Below are 20,244 nucleotides of genomic sequence, written 5' to 3' on the forward strand. Positions count from 1 at the left end.
TATTAAAAAGCAATATTAGAAGAAAAATAATCATCCAAAAAATAATAATTGCAAAGAGGAGTAAAACATGAAATTACAGACATTCTGAACCTCTATTATCTGCCTGAACACGGTCGCCTTGAAAAAACTTTAATAAGGTTTTTGTTAGCCGTGACCAGTGTCGCCAACGTGGTGGTTTTGGCAGTTGGAAATCTAAACCATTTGGTGTAAAGTTTTCAGTCGTTTATAAAGATACTTCAGATATGAACCCTTTCAAAGAAATAGCCGAATTCGCACTATTTTAAATATGTAATACAAATCTAAAAATCCGGTGGGTTTAATGCTATATTTAGTGTTTTTTAAGCGTTTACTGTATTTCTGCAAACTGGTGTTGGTAACCCTAACTGTCTAATAATAACGATGATTGGAAACTTGCATCAGTTAAAGGATTGTTTTACATAAGCTTAAACAATATGTCTTATTTCTCCGAAGATTATTTGGACCAGGGACATGCTCTCACACATGAGGTGAAAGTTGATAAAGATCCGATGCCAATTTCATTCCCAATGTTGAAAAATGAACCAGAGGTGAGTGGTGCGCAAGGCATGTGTAGTGTTTTTCTAGTGCTAATTTTGTATTTTGAATATCACAGACACACTCTTTATAACATTACTTGGAGTTCTTTTCAGTGTATGATAGGGATAGAAGAAATCTGAAGACAATATATTTTTTATTTGTTATGTTGTAGCGAAGTGTAATGTTGAACTGTTTTCTGGTTTTATATTTCAAATTTAAAAACGAAGTTACAGTTACTCCTTATTCTTAATGGTTGCCAAGCTACACATTCCCGCAATGTAGGTACTTGATACTATGCTTAAGGTCACTAATTCATTTTCATTTTATTCTCTTTATCTAAGACTATAAATAATGTTTCGCTTTCAATTATTGATAAGTCAAATATAGAAAAGGAGGGTATGGGTGTTTGAGAATGTTCTTTGTTTCAACCATATAAATTAGTTGGAATGCATAAAGAGCAACATATATTTCTCTAAAATGTAGTGTAATTGCATGAATAAAGGTAAAATTTAAAACAATGTTTATGAGACACTTCAGACATAATTCACTTGCGAGTTAAGGTGTAAAATTATTTTTGGCGTGAAAATTACGTTGTACGTATGTGTAATACCTGACTATATTTGGATTAAAATGGCGAAATTCTTGCAAATTCATTTATGCTCGATTCAATAATTTTCGGTTCCACCGCACGAATATTTTGATACGTTGCAATTATAGGTTATGTTTATTCTACTAATACTTCAGTGTTTGCATTTATACATTATAATTAAGCATAAGGTTACGTGTGATAACATTTAAATGCAATTTGTCTCTACTACAGTTCTATTTATTCGTTTCTTACGGTACTCCAATCTGAAGACTGATTAATGTACTTTGTTAGTAGCCTAAACTAGCGCAGAAGTAGTTCCTTTGTACTCATACTCCTACAATATACGGAACTGAGACAGGTTAGATTAGGTTTAGGCTTTTATTAAGCCTTGCTTATTGGATCAACTGCACCCACAACGATTTTCACTTCCCTGCAGTTACATATGTAGGCCTATGTTATGTCCTATGGAAATTATAGACTATTATTTATATTCCTATATTAGCAATTATACATTATAATTAATCATAATATGATGTATGATACGCCGCACATTCAATTTGTCTGTATGTTAATACAACAATCGCGTACACACTGAATTATTCTATTTATCAACTTCCGAGGAGACGAAGTAACAAAATCGTACGGACACTAATTTCATAGGTGTGGTATGGTAAATTTTCTATCTAGAATTAAGGAAGGTAGATGTGCTAAATATTATAATAAGAATATAAATTCTTTTTTATTAAACCTCAAAATAGCTTACATTCTAAACATCAAATTTTGATGCGAATAGATTATGTTAACGTGTAAATTTATCTTCACATTAAAATAACAAGGTTTTGTAATTATTTCTACATTAAATTTTGGAATAAGAAGTAAACGGAATTTATGGACACATTACACTAAATAAAACTTAGCAATGATACGCAATAAAGTTATAATATAATATATCACTGAGCTCCATACACTGAAATAGAAAACCCGATCTTACATTATCGTCTCCTCGGGAAAGGGTCTGTACTGAGGCGATAGTAGCAATCCTGGTGGTCAGCAACTATCTATGTATGAATATTTATCAAGTATTGAGGTTCGTAACTGTATATACTAAACTGTGCTAACACCATATAATAAATTGCCCATGATGTCTCTTGGTACTGCAGGAACGGACTTCCTTGGATCAGCATGTGACTGGTTCAAAGGAGGAATTTGAGGACCAGAGCCATGATCTAAATTCTGAGATAAAAGTTGAAGATCAAGTGCCAGTTTCCTTCCCTGTGGTGAAACGTGAACCTAAGGTGAGTGCAGCGCAAAGAATGCACTATGTGTTCTTCTTCCAGTGTCTTTTCTTGTGTTTTGATTGTAACGGACACTACATCTTTACAACAGTAGTTGCTGCGCATTTTAGTGTGTGAGAGTGGAATAACAATCTCATCTTTATTTATTATTATTTATGTCTTTTTACATTGTTATCTCGCTTTAGTTTTAGGTTTGAAAACGAAATTGCTCATTACACTCAGTCGTAATGGTTGTCATAACTACAAATTCCCACACACTATTATTTTGATACTGTGTTGGTCATGATTTGTTTTTGTTTTCTGTATGTGTTTGTCAAAAATTTGCGATATGTTTTGCCGTTTTAAAATGATGATTCATTTTGCTGTAGATGTAAGCAGAAATATTATCACTTGTCTTCATATTGCTTTTAGGTATTTAGGTCTCTGGGATATTTCTTTTGTAGAAAATTATGCTGCCATTATAGAAAACATATTTTGTAGCTTTACAGTACATTGTGGGGCTTATTTGGGTGAATTTGAGAATGTGCTCTAAATTCTGCGAAATGATCTGATACATGGGGATAGGTACAGCATACATCAAAGTATTATTTATTTCACTTATGTTTGTTCTTTCAATGAAGTGGATTCAAGTATAGAAACGTAAACTTAAAAATTTCAGTTGACAAATCTTTAAATTATTAGAAATAGAAATGGAGGTTTTGAATTTACTTGAATTGATTGAGGGTGGATTCCATCTAGATACTAAAATCTGGAAAGTCGACGAATTTTCTAACCGTTTTTATTGCCTAAGGTATAAGCATTATTTTTATAGGAAAGGAAAACTCGAGTGCTGAATGAGTACAAGAAAAATGATGAAGTTATACTGAAAGTAGATTTAAAATTCAATTGAATGCTTTTTTCTTCTCCTTGTCAATAAGATTCAATGAATCAGAAATATTTCGAAATTCTCCCACAGAGTGAAAAGAAAATATCAATATATTTTTCCTTCAGATGTTTTTTTCCATAATAAGCATCATTAAAATTATGTATTAAACTGTCTCTTATATCGTTTGCAATTTATTATTATTTTATCTTATTTATTTGTTTATTTTTTCAAAGCAGCTTAATTTTTGGGTTTAACACAAAACAGTGTTGAAAATATGCTACATTATATGCACAATAGTATATTATATGTAGGAATGGCCGTAATATGCGCGATTTGTTTTTCATATTATTACAGCCCTTCATAACATGTCTAAATAATATTCCTGCATGAATAATTTGCATTCGCATTTGAATTCTGGCCCCATTCCTCATAATGTCAAGTTGATGCATGCAGATATATAGACAGCAGCTTGTAACGTTAGACGTCGTCTTCTAATACTGTAATAAATTGCTCATTTAAGATGTCTCTTTGTACTGCAGGAACGGAATTTCTTGGATCATCATGTGACTGGTATAAAGGAGGAATATGCGAGCCAGAGCCATGATCTCGTATCAGAGGTAAAATGTGAGAAAGATTCAGTGGCAATTTCGTTCCCTGTGGTGAAACGTGTGCTTTTAGTGTATGATAGGGATAGAAGGAATCTGATGACAATGTATTTTGTATTTGTTATGTTGTAGCGAAGTATAATGTTGATCTGGTTTTATATTTCAAATTGAAAAACGAAGTTACAGTTACACCTTATTCTGAATGGTTGCCAAGCTACACATTCCCCCAATGTCGGTACTTGATATTATGCTTAAGTTCACGAATTCATTTTCATTTTATTCTCTTTATCTAAGACTATAAATAATTTCTTGATTTCAATTATTGTTAATTCAAATATGGAAAAGGAGGGTAGGGGTGTTTGAGGATATGTTCTTTGTTTCAACCATATAAATTAGTTGCAATGCATAAAGAGCAACATACATTTCTCTAAAATGTAGTGTAATTACATGAATAAAAGGTAAATTTAAAAACAATGATAATGAGACACTTCAGACATATTACAGTTGCGAGTTAAGGTGTAATATTATTTTTTGTGTGAAAATTGCGTTCTTCGTATGTGTAATACCTGACTTTATTAGGAATAAATATTGCAAAATTCTTGTACATTTATTAAATTTTATTCTCGATTCTATAATTTTCAGTTGCAGCGCACTTATATTTTGATATGTTGCAATTATAGGTTATGTTTACTGTACCAATATTCCACTATTCGCATTTATACATTATTATTAAGCACAAAGTTGCTTGTGATAACATGTAAATGCAATTTCTCTCTACTTCAGTTCTAATTATTCGTTTCTTACGGTACTCCAATCTGAAATCTGATTAATGTACTATGTTAGTAAACTAAACTAGCGCAGAAATAGTTTTTTGTACTCATACTCCTTGCATATGCGGATCTGTGACAGGTTAGGTTTGGTTAGTTTTGGCTTTTATTATGCCTTGCTTATACCATCACCAGCACCTCCACAAAAATTCTATTATAAATTCAACGATTTTCACTTTCGAAACTGCTGGAACTACCTCAGCGTTAGTTCCACTACTTTATGAGTTCTGCCTTATTGACTTTCGGACACTTGACTATATTGAAAAACGGTAAGCTCACAGCACTATTACTAGAGCAACTAGATTTACAAACTCTCCAATGCCCTGCCATTATATACGCAGGCCTATGTTATGACATATGGAAATTGTAGCTTATTATTTATATTCCTCTATTCACAATTATACATTATAATTAAGCATAATGTCATGTATGATACGCCGCACATTCAATTTTTCTGCACGTTAATACCACAATCGAGTGTGTACTGAATTATTGAATTTATCTACTTCCTAAGAGACGAAGTAACACAATCGTACGTACACTAATTTCAAAGGTGTGGTATGGTAAATTTTCTATCTACACATAAGGAAGGTAGATGTGCTAAAATAAAATATCAATATAAATTCTTTTTTATTAAACCCCAAAATATCTTCCATTCTAAACTTAAAATGTTGATGCGAATAGATTATTTTAACATGGGAAATTCTGTTCACATTAAAATATCACAGATTTGTAATTATTTCTGTATAAAATTATGCAATAAGAAGTAAACGGAACTTATGGACACATTACACTAAATAAAACTTAGCAATGATACGCAATAAAGTTATAACATAATATTTCACTGTGCTCCATACACTGAAATTGAGAACCCGAACATACATCATCGTCTGCTCGGGAAAGGGTCTGTACTTAGGTGATGGTAGCGATCCTGGTCAGCAACTATCTATGTCTGCATATTTATCAAGTATTGAGCTTCGCAACTGTATATACTAAACTGTGCTAACACCATGTAATAAATTGCTCAAGATATCTCTTGGTACTGCAGGAACGGACTTGCTTGGATCAGCATGTGACTGGTTCAAAGAAGGAATATGTGAACCAGAGTCATGATCTCATTTCTGAGATAAATCCTAATCCCTTATTCATCTGTCGTAAAAAATCTTGGCTTCTTTTTTGATAATAATCTAAGTTGGAATTTTCAAGTTAAAGAAACGATAAAAAAAATCTGTTCCTCCTTTCACTCTTTGAGTCGCTTGAGAAACTTCTTGCCCCAGCAACTAAAACTTACCCTAGTACAAACTCTAGTAATGCCGCACTTCGATTATTGTGACGTTTTGTGAAGTGATCTAAGTTCTGAATTGTCAGTCAAGTTACAGCGAGCTCAGAATATGTGCGTCAGATACGTGTGCAACATCCGACGATATGATCACATATCACTGTCCTTCGCAAGTCTCTCGTGGCTCCGACTTAAAGAACGCAGAACTTTACACTCTTTGTCTCTACTCTTTCGAATTCTGCACACCTCAACACCAAATTCCCTTTCGTCTCGTTTCTCTTATCTATACTCTAACCACGACGTAAATACCAGATCACTTATCTGTGGCACGCTAAATATACCTCTTCATAGAACATCTTGTTATTCCTCATCTTTTACAATATCCACCTCGCGTCAATGGAATTCCTTGTCACAAAGTATTAGGGGCTGCAAGACAATAAACTGTTGCTTTTTTCTTTAGACATCATCCTGATTGTGCTGCATTTTCAAAATTGTCTCATAATAATCTCTTTCTATTATCTAATATCATTTGAAATATATTAACATTCTATGTATTTTAGTTTAATTCTGCTACACAGTTTATTTCAGTGTTTAATTAATAGTTCATAGTATTTTGTTGTTTAATTCGTAAATAACTCTTGTATACATGTAACTCTCATCTAAATCAAATTGTTGAATTCTTTGTAAGTTCATGCATATGTATATACACTTTTTGCTGGTTGAGTGGAAGAGAAGGCCTTACGGCCTTAACTCTGCCAGCTAAAATAAATCATTATTATTATTATTATTATTATTATTATTATTATTATTATTATTATTATTATTATTATAAAAGTTGAAGATCCAGTGGCAATTTCCTTTCCTGTAGTGAAACGTGAACCTGAGGTGAGTGCACCACAAAGAATGCACTATGTGTTCTTCTTCCAGTGTTCTTCTTGTGTTTTGTTTGTAATGGACACTGCCTCTTTACAACAGTACTTGCAGCGCCTTTTAGTGTGTGACCGTGGCAGAACAATCTCGTTTCTGTTTGTTATTATTTATGTCTTGTTGCATTGATGTCTCTTTTTTGTTTTAAATTCGGCACGGAACTTGCTTGTTACACTCAGTCGTAATGGTTGCCATAGCTACAAATTCCCACAGTCTATTACTTTGATACTGTGTTTTACTTCACTTAATTTGTTTTTGCTTTCTCTATGTCTTTGCCTAAATTCACGGTACGGTTTGCCGTTTTAAAATGATGATTGATTTTGCTGTAGATGTATGCAGATATATTATCACCTGTCTTCATTTTTCTTTTAGGTATGTACGTCAATGGGATATTTCTTTTGTAGCAAATTATGCTGCCAGTATAGAAAACATATTTTCTAACTTTACAGTACATTGATGGGCTTATTTGGGTGAATTCAAGAAGGTGCTTTAAATTTTGGAAAATTATCTGCTACATAGGGTTAGGTACAGAATACATCAAAGTATTATTTTTTACTTATATTTGTTCTGTCAATGAAGTACATTCAACTTAAATATAGGTATAGAAACGTAAAGTTAATAATTTCAGTTGACAAATCTTGAAATTATTAGAAATAGAAATAGAGGTTTTGAATTTACTTGAACTGATTGTGGGTGGATTCCAACTAGATACTAAACTCGGGAAAGGTGACGAATTTTCTAAGCATTTTTGTTGTCCAAGATATAAGCATTATTTTCATAGGAAAGGAAAATCCGAGTACTGAATGCGTACATGAAAATTGATGAAATTATACTGAAAGTAGCTTCGAAATTCAAGGGATTGCTTTTTTCATCTCCTCGTCGGTAAGATTCAATGAATCAGAAATATTTCGAAATTCTCCCAAAGAGTGAAATAAGTATCAATGTATTTCTCCTTCAGATGTTTTTTTCCATATTAAGCATCAATAAAGTTATGTATTAAACTGTCTCTTAGATCGTTTGCAAATTCTTATTATTTTATCTTATTTATTTGTTTTTGTTTTTTTTTTTTTCAAAGCAACTCAATTTATGGGTTTAACACAAAACAGTGTTGAAAATATGCTACAATATATGCACAAGAGTATATTATATGTAGGAATGGCCGTAAGAAGCAGGATTTGCTTTTCGTTTTATTACAGACATTCATAACATGTCTAAATAATATGTCTGTATGAATAATTTGCATTCGCTTATGAATTCTGGCCCCATTCGTCATAATGTCAAGCTGATGCACGCTGATATATATACAGCAGCTTGTAACGTTAGAAGTCTCTTCTAATACTGTAATAATTGCTCATTTAATATATCTCTTTGTACTGCAGGAACAGAATTTCTTGGATCATCATGTGACAGGTATAAAGAAGGAATATGTCAACCAGAGCCATGATCTCTTATCCGAGGTAAAATGTGAGAAAGATCCAGTGGCAATATCGTTCCCTGTGGTGAAACGTGAACCTGAGGTGAGTGCAGCACAAGGTATGCACTGTGTTCTTCTTGTGTTTTGATTGTCAGATCCGCTATCTCTTTACAACAGTGTTTGCAATACGTTTTATTTTATGATAGAGACCGAAAAACACTTATCACTATTTAGTGTTACGTGATATGTCATATTGCAGGGAACGAATTCTGGAGTGTTATCTCGGTTTCTTTTAGATATGAAAACGTAATTGCTTGTTGCATAATCTATGGTGTTTGAGGACACTGCTTCTTTTTGTGTACTCTGTGTCGTTGTCTAAAATTCCTAATACATTTTTCCGTTTCCAAGGAAAAGATTTTGCTTTAGTTGTATGTACATACATTATCTCGTGACTTCATTTGTTCATCCTTTGTTCTTAAGTATTTACGTAGTTGCAATGTATCTCTTGTAATATTATCTTACGCAAAGAGAGAAGATATTTTGTAAGTTTACGGTAAATTATATAGTTGATTTGAGTGGATTGCATAATAGGTTCTAAATTTTGCAAAATGTTCTGATATATACATCCAGATGCAACATGCATGAAACTGTTGTATATTTTATTTACCCTTAATCTGTCAGTGAACTGCTATTAATTTTAGTACAGACAGAGAAACGTAAATTTTGAAACTTTATTTTGCCAATTTTAAAATTATTAGAAATAAACATTGTATTTCAATTTTCTTTACTTCTTATGACTAGACTACAACTTAGTTAAAATTCTCGGGAAAGGTATGAAGTTCACAAAATTGTTCAACGAATTTTCTATCCAATTTTTCTCTACGATATAATAATCAATATTGTCGTAGCAAAGGAATCTTTCTGTACTAAGGCTTTTGTATAATTGTATACTTAACGATTTTGCCTGACAGAATTTATCGAGCAGAGCTGGAAGAAAATGTAATAAGCATAGATGTACTATAGAAAGCGAACTCAAGCGAATCATTTTATACCTGGTAATGTAAAAATTTGAAGTCATACAATGACTTGGTATTAGACATCATCGGAAAAATGGGGATTGTACCAATTTCGTTCAGAAGTGTGGAGTTGCAATTAACATGTCTGACCGTGAGACTAGCAAATCGGTGTCCAGATACAGTTTGGGAGTCGACCTGGTTGGCGAGTTGGTATAGCGCTGGTCTTCTATGCCCAAGGTTGCGGGTTCGATCCCGGGCCAGGTCGATGACATTTAAGTGTGCTTAAATGCGACAGGCTCATGTTAGTAGATTTACTGGCAAGTAAAAGAACTCCTGCGGGACTAAATTCCGGCACATCCCACGACGCTGATATAACCTCTGCAGTTGCGAGCGTCGTTAAATAAAACATAACATTTTACAGGTTGGGACAAGTTACCTGTTTGCAGTTTTTTCGGGTATTACCCCTTAACCCATTGTGAGAAAATGCTGGTTAACTCTCGGCACTAACCGTAGACACATTTCGCTGGCATTGTCACCTTCACTTCACTGAGACGCTGGATAACCATTGCAGTTGTTAAATTGTTGTAAACCACTTACAAAATCCACCAAATTCGAAACTAGAAATTATTGAATAATCGTTCATAGAACATTTCTTCTATTATAAGTGTTAAAATAGTTACTCTATAACAGCCATTTTCCACCATCGTGGCTGTGCGTACTCAAGTGATCCATTGGTATGCGACAGAATCTCAAATATGGCACAAGTCAACATTCAGTGAACAAAGTGTGGGTGTGCAAGCAACAGAGCAGAGAATGACAGATGCGCATCTAGGGTAGCCAGATTAGTGAAATACCAACCATAAAATCTACCGTATTACACTTGTTTTTATAAACAAAAATATTTCCTGGATTAGATATCTTATCAAAACATGTAATAATATTGTATCTTTTCGTATCTTCTAAATATGACGTTAAGAAAATATTCTTAATACTGCATGTTTCACACTGATATTGATTTGGAATAATTTTCTCTCATTAAATTTTGCATTTCTATCATAAACTTAAAAAAAAAAAATTAAAATAAAAAATTTGTGTTAGTTTAGTTTGTGAATATTATGTATTTTGTTTCTGTTCTCAACACCTTTTGCACCATGCGCCTTTCCACTATTCAGCATATTATCATTCCTCGGTATGTTGACTCATAAGATTTAAAATATTTTATTTTATATATTAATGCATATACATTTATGTCATTTATTTCCATTTTATACTACTCGTCCCCTTCTAAAACCGTCAAAATTCCCCTTCTGTTTGAAGAAAACAGCTTTAGATTATATGACTGCGCTACAGGATTTTAAATTACACCTTTTTTGTACCACATGTTGTAAAATTTTCAGAAACGCAGATCGACAAGGGAAAGAATTGCCTCACGAAAAATTGCCCCAAGAAATGTCCTATATTTGCTAAAATTTAACTAGGCCTGATATGATTTAAAAGCAGTTGTGTGGAATCTAAATTCGATGCGTTTTTCATAATGTAAATTGTGCTATCTGTTTTTTTTCTATTTGCTCTGTATTTCTAGGAAGAGCAGAGTGACTCGGACGCAGTGAATGAGGAGCCAAGAGTGGAAGTAACACCAGAGGAAAACGAGGTTTTGACGGAAAGGTGAGTGTTGTGTGCGAGCCTTCAAGTAGAGTTCATTGTGTTTGAAGTGTCTGTTAGCTTGACTGTTTAGAAGCAGCTTCAGAAGAACTGTCTGTCTGAATCATCCAGCAATAATCAGTCATCACATTCACACTGCACTTCCCTTGGTATCTGGATACCATAATGTACGGTTAAAACCTTTCTTCATGTTCTTCAGTAAAAATGCGTAGATTTTCAGGAAAGTAATATAGATGGATATGCAAGTCGTGCATCTTTACACTCATATTCCAGCCCAGAGTTTTGAAGTCCTCCGACTTAATATCTACAGCTTGTTTACAATTGAAGTTTTTATAATTCCCTAGAAAATTATGTACTATGGTACTACTTTGAGTCCATTCCAAGCATTCTTCTGCAAAGCGTTAATCACGGTTCCAAAGTCACTGTGTAAAATTAATTTGCCATTTTTATTAATCCATTTTCTCATTGTTTGATTGATTCATTGATGAATCTATTCATTTATTTACTCACTTATTTACTTGGTTATTTATTTATTTTGTTATTTACTTATTTATTTATTTTCTTACTTATTTACTTATTTATTTACTAATTTATTTCCTTACTTCTTTACTTATTTACTTTATTTATTTATTTAATTATTTATTTATCCACTTATTTATTTTATTTACTTTATTTATTTATTTCTTTTCTTATTTACTTACTTACTTATTTACTTATTTATTTATTTACTTACTTAGTTACTTATTTAGTTATTTTCTTATATACTTAATTTTTTATTTATTTATTTATTTATTTATTCACTTATTTATTTTCCTGTAGTAACGGTCATCATAACAGCCATAACACCAGATATATACCGTACTACAATAATACATATAACTGTACTTGAACAACGTTGTTTCACCAATTTATGATTTCTTTCTGTTTTGCCACTGTTTCCTCTTCTAGTGAGTAGACATGTTGGTGTTGTTATTATCTGATGCATGGTTCTTAGCTCTATAGCCATTAACTCTCCTACTCTCCAATATTTCTCACTCATAGTGAGTTTAGAGCAGTGCTGTCACGAAATCAGCACAGCAACTTATGATTTTGAAGTTACAGGATAGCCACGTGATTCTCTGTAACAGACTGGATGTAGCTGTGTGACTACTCAATGTTCAGGCACGGATGATTATGTTATTAGTGACTGAGATACGTAATGCAAAATAGTAATCAACAGTAAATTAAGAGTAATGAATTTATATAACAACTTCTACAAAATAAGCCATCAACAATACTTAAAAATTGGAATATTTCTGAAATGAATTTAATATTTTATGACTGTTTGCTTACAAATTAACAGTACCTCATGTAAAATAATTTAGCAAATTCTTCTAGGCGAAAATATAATTTATTGTACTTGAATTATATTGTGTCACGAAACATTGGAACTGGTACGTGAATACATAGATACCCGACCCTACTAATCTATACTGAACTATAATTTGTTGGTGTAAGTGTGGCTTCTGTAGTTATTACTTCTTTGAACAAATGGCGAAGGTAATAGTCGGTATTGTAAATCGTACTGGACAAATAATACCCGCATTATAGAAATCAATATTTCATCCCCCTCTGTTGATTGCAAAACAACACTAGGTTTAACTTGAAACTGCAGACATTGTCAATTATGATAATAATTTATGCTTGAACTACGTCATCATTTTCCCTGACACTTTATAAACGTCCCAATAATGGTGAAACCTTTTGAGACCGAGGGATACTGTTTCAAAGTTTGTTTGTTTTTTGTTTGTCTTTTCTTCTGACTTATCGTCAGAGTGAAAAATTCGCTTACATTATCATAAAATCGTAGGTCAGATGTCTTTGAACGTCAGTGTACAAACTAAACCACAAGGAAAACTAGTTACTTCCTGAGCTTTTACTTGATTGCTTGTTTGTTGCAATTGCAATGTGTACTCACATTGTTCAAACACATTTTCTTATATCACAAGAGTAATTTTTCTCACTTGAAGAACCTGCTTTAGACGCACCATATTTAAGGATTATTTTTGGATATAACATTCTCTATGTCAGGCAATATTACGTTAGCAGTTGCAGTCCATAAAACTGAACATAAATAAATTATTGTCTGTCAATCGAAGTTTGTTAAGTTTCGTGGCTGAAAGAACTGGTTAAAGGTATACATACTGCCGAACATTGATATTGCTTCTGAAATAATTTTTATTTTATTATTTAAAATAAGAAGTAAAAATTGAAGTAATAGAGGATATTGTGATGATTCCTTCAATGCTCTTTACTCTTTAGCATGAGGTCGAGTGACGCACTCCATTAAATTTCCATTTTCCTATGACGTCTAACAAAAGATTGCAGGTAGGAGGTTTGAACGCCTGCTGTGCTCCAGTCTTTTCAATTTCCCGCGTTCCTCATAGCCTCCGCATACTACTCATGTGTCCTAATCTCGTATATCATTTGAAGCTTCAGGTCAGTCTCCTGCCCAGCATCCTTGGGCGCATGTGGCAGTGTCCTCTTTTCCTTCCATTTCCAGCTGATATATTGGCTAATGCAGGGTTCATTCTATGGAGTTTGTATATCCAGTGCGTCCATGCAAACATGCTCTGGCTTTCTCAATGCTACAATCGTAGAACTCTGGGTGATGAAGAGGCGAACTGGCACGTCACCAAGTTGATGCAGGAATAGGCGTCTATGATGTTTTGTTTCATTTTCCGATCCGCAGTTTACAGTTTGTTGACGTTTATGTTGCACAACAGACGTACTGACCGCCTCAACAAGTATTGTACTCTCTAGCCATCTTGTCTGTAGTATCCACCCCTGCTTTGGTTTTGTTACAGTCGAGTTTTATCTTTGGCTTGCAATTGTTGTCTCCCTTTGAACAAGGCATACCACGTTGCTGGTGATGATAGCAGAACAATATAGTTTTTTTCTTGTATTGTAGAATGTCATTGAAATCACCATGACCCACAAATGTGACGAAAAATCTTCGTTTTCTTTCGCTATTGTGAACGCCTGGGTATGTTTTCTTTTTTATCCCGTCCAGTGAGGGCTAAGTTAAAAATTAAAAAATTGATAACATGGATTCAAATGGACGTCCACACACTGGAAGAGATTCTCGTTCGAGGCAAAACTCGCGCGAGTTCCTCGCTCGATTCGGTAGCTCAGCGAATTTTCTTGACACATTTATCAACGATGTTTGACATTTATACTCTTTATGACGATTGAATGTAGAAAAAGATATCACAGGAGGCGATGAATTATATTGTTTTTATTTGAAAATGAGGAAAGATGGTTGATAATTGCAGTCAGAAACTTATCGAACTTGTACGATGTCACCCGTAGGCCTATTTATATGATGCACGGGCTGAAAAATGTAAAAACATGAAACTTCAAGAAGAAATCTGGAGACAAATATCAGATTATCTGAAAGTAAATAGGGTTATATTTTATTTTGATGAGATTTAATAGTATTAGTTAAACATTTGAAATAGTGTATCTATATGTCTTAAGAGTTTACGTAATTTTAATGAGACTATAACATAGAATTGTCTATCATATCATGAATGGCAAAAACAACTGTTGTTCATTGAACCTGAAATAACACCTAAACATATCATCATTCAAATCGAAACCAGTTTCCAGTGTCCAAAACTCGCCCTTATTTTCGTAAGATACAATGTGATGTTCAGATATTTCTGGCTTTAATTTTAGGCCTATTTTTTTCATGAAAAAAATATGTTCATGTAAGCCCATTTCCTCATCATGTGAATACTCAGATTGAACAAAGCGTTTCGTACGTAATTTGTAAAGTACGACAACATACTTACAGGTTATATATTTAAGTACGACCATATACGTAAATACATAACCTATATTATTTCCCCCAACGAGTTATTACTATAATCAGATAAATGCTTTCTGCATGAAGGCAGTGCATAGATGATCATAGCGAGGTGTGATCTGTGGTGGCGAGAACTCGCCAAGTGTGTGGAGGAAGGCTTTTCGCCTCTTTCTCGCTACATATTTCTCGCTAGCGAAAAATCTGCAAGTGTGTTACGGGCCTAGGAAGAGATCTGCTGTTACCCTTCCCTCTGTACCGTAGAGAACCAACATAACATCTTGGACAGTTCACATTCCTTGGTTCTTGTCTGTTCTCTGCAGTCTCATCCGGTTTCCCTCCTGTGTGTACTTGCATCCCATGGGTATGATTCGTATTTCCATCTGCTCACGTCCAGACCTTCATACCTTTTTAGTGGGTTATTTTTCGACGCTTTATCAACATCTCACTTATTTAGCGTCTGATTGAGATGAAGGTGATAATCCTAGTGAAACGAGTACGTGGTCCAGGACTCATAATTACCCAGTATTTGCTCATGTTATGCTCATGGAAAACCCCAAGAAAAATCGAAAGCAGATATGATGCCCCAATTGGGATTCGAACCCTGCCCACCCTGTTTCGCTGCCAGCCGCGCAACCGTTTATTTCTGATAAATAACTGGAAATATCAACATCCGCGTAGAGGTGAAAGCTACTCGTCAGACATAATGCATTCAATAGAAGAGTATTCAAGTCTTAAATTTGCTACAGACATTTCAAATATTTCTCTCACTTGAGTCAATTAATGCTTTTATACCTTTGAGTACCAGAATACTTATCTTTTAAGGGGACAAAATAATTATTTAGTATGCTTATAATTTTGTACAATTGTAAATTACATTGCTGCAGAGCTCTGTAAGCATTGTTACTAGTTAACTTTCGCAAAACAACAAATGGCAAGTTAGAGATAGTACCAATTCAAATTTTCTCATGATGACGCTTGCAACGATATGGAACCAGTAATGTTCCACTGGAAATTTTCCTGATGTTAAATTGATAAAATTAAAAACTATCAAGATTTTATATATCTCAATAATAAGAGTTAGAAAAAATTATTGGGCATTTGCAGTGCCTAATTTTGAAATAATCGCATAATTTAGCCCTCTCAAAGACAGGAGACTTTGAACAGAGACGTTTATTAAAAAAAAAATCTGACAAGAGTTGACTAACCCTTATTAAATTTATTGTACGGGTGAAGTCCAAATAGTTGAGATATTTTGATACTTCCTGTGTTACTCATTAATTAATTACAACGTTGTATCTCTAATCGTAATGCCCTTATCATGAAATAGTTTGTTTTTTTAATATTCAATAATTGAATGTACATTTGATGCGACTATTTTGTAGACTGATAATATATTTACTTCAGGATTGCAGCTATGGATGGGAGTACTGGGTCTTCAGAATTGGACAGTCTTTCTCTTGAAGAGAACGAGACTGTGTGCGAGATCCCCAATAATTCAGATTCCATCGTAAAAGCTGTGCGGACTCGTGAAGGTGAGAAGCAATTGAAATTAGAATCGTCTAAAAAACGTTTCTCGACTGCGGAAAAACTGAACGAGCATTTATCCACGGACGTTTGCAAGAAACCTTTCAATTGCGATGTTTGTGGTAAGTGTTTCTCAACCTCGGGTCACTTAAAGCAGCATTTACGACTTCACACAGGCGATAAACCTTTCACATGTGATGTATGTGGTAAGTACTTCTCGGTGTCCCGTAATTTGAAGCTGCATGCGCGCGTGCACACAGGCGAAAAACCTTTCAAATGTGATATTTGTAGTAAGTGTTTCTCGCACTCCTATACATTGAAAGTGCATTTACGACTGCACACAGGCGAGAATCCTTTCAAATGTGATGTTTGTGGTAAGTGTTTCTCGCACTCCTATTCCTTGAAAGTGCATTTACGACTACACACAGGCAAGAAATCTTTCAAATGTGATGTATGTGGTAAGTGTTTCTCGTACTCCGGTAACTTGAAAGTGCATTTTCGACTGCACACATCCGATAAGCCTTTCAAATGTGATGTATGTGGTAAGTGTTTCTCGCACTCAGGTAACTTGAAAGATCATTTAAGAATTCACACAGCCGATAAGCCTTTCAAATGTGATGTTTGTGGTAAGTGTTTCTCGCGCTCCGGTAATTTAAGGGAACATTTACGGGTACACACGGGCGAGAAACCCTTCAAATGTGATGTTTGTGGTAAGTGTTTCTCGCACTCCTGTACTTTCAAAGTGCATGCGCGCAAACATAATTTCAATAAACCTTTCAGATGCGATGTGTGTGGTAAGGGTTACTCGCGCTCCAGTACTTTGAAGGTGCATTTAAGACTACACAGCCGATAAGCCTTTCAAATGTGATGTTTGTGGTAAGTGTTTCTCGCTCTCCGGTGTTTTGAAAGTGCATTTACGAATACACACAGGCGACAAACCTTTCGTATATGATGTTTGTGGTAAGTGCTTCTCGCGCACCGATACCTTGAAAGTGCATGAGCGCTGGCACACAGCCTAGAAACGTTTGACATGTGATGTGTGTGGTATGTGTTTTTCGCAATCGAATATTCCAAAAACTCGTGGACGTCTTCACATGGGAGAGAAGTCTTTCAAATTTGATGTTTCTGGTAAGGTTTTCTCGCGCTACTCTTACTTGAAAATGCAGTTACGATTACACACTGATGATAAACCTTTCAAATGTTAAGTTTGTGGTACGTGTTTCTCACATTGGACTAAACTAAGAAACTATGTTCGCCAGCACACAGGCGAGAAATATATATATATATATATATATCCAGATACAGCATGCATGAAACTGTTGTATATTTTATTTACTCTTATTCTGTCAGTGAACTGGAGTCAATTTTAGTACAGAAACTTCATTTTGCCAATTTTAAAATTATTAGAAAAAACATTGTATTTGAATTTCCCTTACTTCTTATGACTAGACTACAACTTATTTAAAATTCTCGGGAAAGGTATGAAGTTCAGAAAATTGTTCAACGAATTTTGTAACCACTTTTTTCTCTACGATATAATAATCAATATTGTCGCAGAAAAGGAATTTTTCTGTACTGGAGCTTTAGTATAATTTGAGACTTAATGATTTAGCCTGGCAGAATTTATGGAGCAAAGCTGGAAGAAAATGTAATGTGCATAGATGTACTATAGAAAACGAACTCAACCGAATCATTATATACCTGGTAATGTAAAAATTTGAAGTCATACAATGACTTAGTATTAGACATTATCAGAAAAATGGGGATTGTTCCAATTTCGTTCACAAGTGTGAAGTTGCAATTAACATGTCTGACCGTGAGACTAGCAAATCGGTGTCCAGATACAGGTTGGGACAAGTTACCTGTTTGAAGTTTTTTCGGGTATTACCCCTTAACCCATTGAGAGAAAATGCTGGTTAACTCTCGGCACTAACCGTAGACACATTTCGCTGGCATTATCACCTTCACTTCACTGAGACGCTGGATAACCATTGCAGTTGTTAAATTGTTGTAAAACACTTACAAAATCCACCAAATTCGTGACTGGAAATTACTGAATTAATCGTTCACAGAAAATTTCTTTTATTATAAGTGGTCAAATAGTTACTCCATAACAGTCATTTTCCACCGGCGTGGCAATATGAAGTTGCAATATTTGTTATATATATTTAAGATTTTATGACTATTTGCTTATAAATTAAGAGTACTTCTCGTAAAATTATATAGCATTTTCTTCTAGGCGAAATCGTGAATGAATATGTAATAGGATGCCAAACTTACTGAGTTTTCCGTAACACATCCTATAGGCCCTGTTGTAGAAATTGATCTTGCTGCCACCTGTTGGGGGGGAGGGGCGTTATTACATCTAGCAGCGCACCAAGTGGCGAAAAGAGTAATTACTCCAGCGCACATGGTGACGAAAATATTAAACTGTGCAGAAAGTATTTCCTCCCACAGTCATCAATATTCAAAACTAACCCAATTTAAAATGAAACATTCATATTTTTATTTCTCACAGCATCTTGTGCTGAAAATTCTTACCTTAGCCAACAGGAAGATAAAAGAGACGATCTATTTTACACTACCCAATGAAAATGTAACCAGACAGAGATAAAAAATAAAGCAAAAGGTTTGATAATTGGGATTGAATTCTTTGGTTATTTAGTATAGAGCGCAATGGAAAAGTCTGCAAGAACTACTTAGATAGTTCAATTTATTATATTACTATTACTTTACAATACATTCAAGACAATTATTATAACGTCCATAAACATCACTGTTTAACATACACTGCTTATACACACATAGTATCACTTTATGTTCACTTATTAGCAAGATTCTGTCTGCCATCTCGTCTCGAGCAATATCTCGAACGGATAAATAGAGAATTCTAGGTAATGTACCCAACACGTAGTTCTAATGTTCACCACCTACGACGTTTGGCGCTGATCATCTTATTTCAACCCCCCGACGCCAGATGGTGCTGACCGCAGTTTCGCATCCTATTATATATTTTTTCTTGGCGAAATTATATTGTATTTGTACCTGACATATTGTGTCACGAAACATTGGAAGAATGAACCATATACTGGTATGTGAATACATGCACACAGACGTTCAAAATACCTGACTCAATAATCAATAATGAAAATAAATTTGTTGGTGTAAGTGTGGCGTCCATAGTTATTGCTTCTTTGAAGAAATGGCGAAGACATTAGTCAGTGTTGTAAATCGTACTCGACAAATATACCCTTATTATGGAAATCAATATTTCTTCCCCCCTCTGGTGATTGTATAACAACACTGGGTTTAGCGGCAAACCGCTGATATTGTCAATAATAATAATAATTTATGCTTGACTACGTCATCATTTTCCCCAACAGGTTATAAGCGCCCCAATAATCATGCAACCTATTGAAAACTGGCGATACTGTTTCAAAGTTTGTTTCTATTTTTTTATCTTTGCTTCTAACTTATCCCGAGGGTAAAATGTTCGCTTAAATGTCCATAAAATCGTAGGTCAGATGTCTTTGAACGTCAATGTACAAACTGAACAACAAGGAAACCTAGTTACTTCCTAAGCTTTTACTTGATTGCTTGTTTGTTGCAATTGCAATATTGAAACACATTTTCTTATATCACAAGAGTTCATTTTTCTCACTTCATGGACCTGCTGCGGACCCTTCACATTTAACGATTATTTTTGGATGTAACATTCTCTATATGAGGTAATATTATTTAGCAGTTGCAGTCCTTAAAACTGAAAGTAATAAATTATTTCTTTCAAGCGACACCTTAGCCAAAGTTTGTTAAGTTTCGTGCAAGAGAAAAACTTG

General features: G+C 34.2%; 1 protein-coding gene across 1 annotated transcript; it reads left to right on the plus strand.

The window, feature by feature from the left end:
* The first annotated feature begins 404 nt into the window (after positions 1 to 404).
* Positions 405 to 20,244, plus strand: LOC138692660 (zinc finger protein 235-like). The gene is made up of 6 exons (XM_069815770.1): positions 405 to 566; positions 2,305 to 2,439; positions 3,844 to 3,921; positions 8,322 to 8,459; positions 10,955 to 11,037; positions 16,289 to 20,244. The coding sequence occupies exons 1-6, from the start codon at positions 453 to 455 to the stop codon at positions 17,259 to 17,261; spliced, it is 1,521 nt and encodes a 506-aa protein (XP_069671871.1). The 5' UTR covers positions 405 to 452; the 3' UTR covers positions 17,262 to 20,244.

The sequence above is a fragment of the Periplaneta americana genome, chromosome 17 (genome assembly GCF_040183065.1).
Source record: "Periplaneta americana isolate PAMFEO1 chromosome 17, P.americana_PAMFEO1_priV1, whole genome shotgun sequence".
Classification (NCBI taxonomy): Eukaryota; Metazoa; Arthropoda; class Insecta; order Blattodea; family Blattidae; genus Periplaneta; species Periplaneta americana.